The following is a 1,361-nucleotide window of genomic DNA, read 5'->3' on the forward strand; positions in this document are numbered from 1 at the left end:
AAGGAGAACTCGCCGCCAAAAAGGAAGCGTAAGGTATCTCTATCGTTATCCAAACGTTTCAAAAGAGCAACAGAAGAAGAGCTCAAAAGTCTATCTGTTCAGAAAATTCCGGAAAACACTGAAGCCAGCACAAAATGGTCGATGAAGAACTTCACCGACTGGTTTTATGGATACAACTCCAGAAAACCCGACAACAAATGCCCTGATGAACTGCTGCTTCCCACTTGCTCTGTCGAAGTTTTAAACAAATGACTTTGTGTATACGCTGCCAAGACTAGGTCCCACACTGGCCAAGAATACCCGCCGGCTACAATTCATTCCCTCTTGTCAGGAATTTATCGCCACATGAAAGCACAAAACCCCATGTATCCCAACTTCATGGATAAGAATAATGGAAGTTTTAACGTTTTCAATACTACACTTGATAATCTGTATAAAAAGCTACGAAGTGAAGGAATAGGGTCAGCATCAAAGCACACAGAAGGTATCTCTAAAGAAGAAGAAGATCAACTCTGGAGTTCTGGTGTGCTGAATACAACAATACCATTAGGGTTGCTACGAGCTGTCTTCTTTTACAATGGCAAATGTTTCTGTCTTCGGGGTGGTCAGGAACATAGGGATTTAAAGTTATCACAATTAAAAAGAGAGACAGGACCTGATCGGTACATTTATACGGAGAATTCGTCTAAAAATCGTAAAGGGGGTCTTCGAGAATTGAGATTGGAACATAAAGCTGTTCCTGTGATGGCAGATCCAGAGGCAGGAGTGAGGTGTCATGTATATTTGTTAGACCTCTACATAAGGAAACTGCCATCTGAGGCCAATATGAAAGATTTGTTTTATTGCCGCCTGTTACAAAAAACATCGTCCGAGCTTCAACCATGGTATTCTGCTGTACCAATAGGACGTAACATGCTTAATCAAATGGTAGCGTTAATGTGTGAGACTGCAGGGATATCTGGCAAAAAAAACTAATCATAGTCTTCGAGTAACAGGTGCCACAGCTTTATTTCATGCTGGTGTACCAGAACAAATAATTCAAAGCAGAACTTGACACAAATCTGTTGAAGCTCTGCGACTGTATGAAAGGGTGACAAATGATCTAGTAAACATGGTATCAAAAGTACTCTCTGGCTCAGCTGATCATTTTGCTAGAACTAAATGTACATTTGCAGAGGTCAAGCCACCTGCTACTCCTACTGAAGATGAAAATATCAAACCTGCTATTATCCCACCTATTCTTCCTGATGCTGATGATAAGGATATAGAGCCTGTTATTATCCCACCTATACTGCCAGCAGGGGATGATAAGGATATAAAGCCTGCTATTATCCCACCAATTAAGCCTACAAATGCAACGG

At 41.1% G+C, this 1,361-nt stretch overlaps 1 protein-coding gene across 1 annotated transcript; it reads left to right on the top strand.

Moving 5' to 3' along the window:
• Positions 1-345: 345 nt before the first annotated feature.
• LOC105312373 (uncharacterized protein KIAA1958-like) lies at positions 346-975 on the top strand. Its single transcript, XM_011404966.1, has one exon. It carries the CDS (start codon positions 346-348, stop codon positions 973-975), a length of 630 nt encoding a protein of 209 aa, XP_011403268.1.
• Positions 976-1,361: the final 386 nt, after the last annotated feature.

This window comes from Amphimedon queenslandica, unplaced genomic scaffold, assembly GCF_000090795.2.
Source record: "Amphimedon queenslandica unplaced genomic scaffold, v1.1 AMPQUscaffold_13451, whole genome shotgun sequence".
Classification (NCBI taxonomy): Eukaryota; Metazoa; Porifera; class Demospongiae; order Haplosclerida; family Niphatidae; genus Amphimedon; species Amphimedon queenslandica.

What these genes read in the sequence shown, in the direction of transcription:
- LOC105312373 (XM_011404966.1), top strand. Translation starts at nt 346, where the DNA reads ATGAAAGCACAAAACCCCATGTATCCCAACTTCATGGATAAGAATAAT.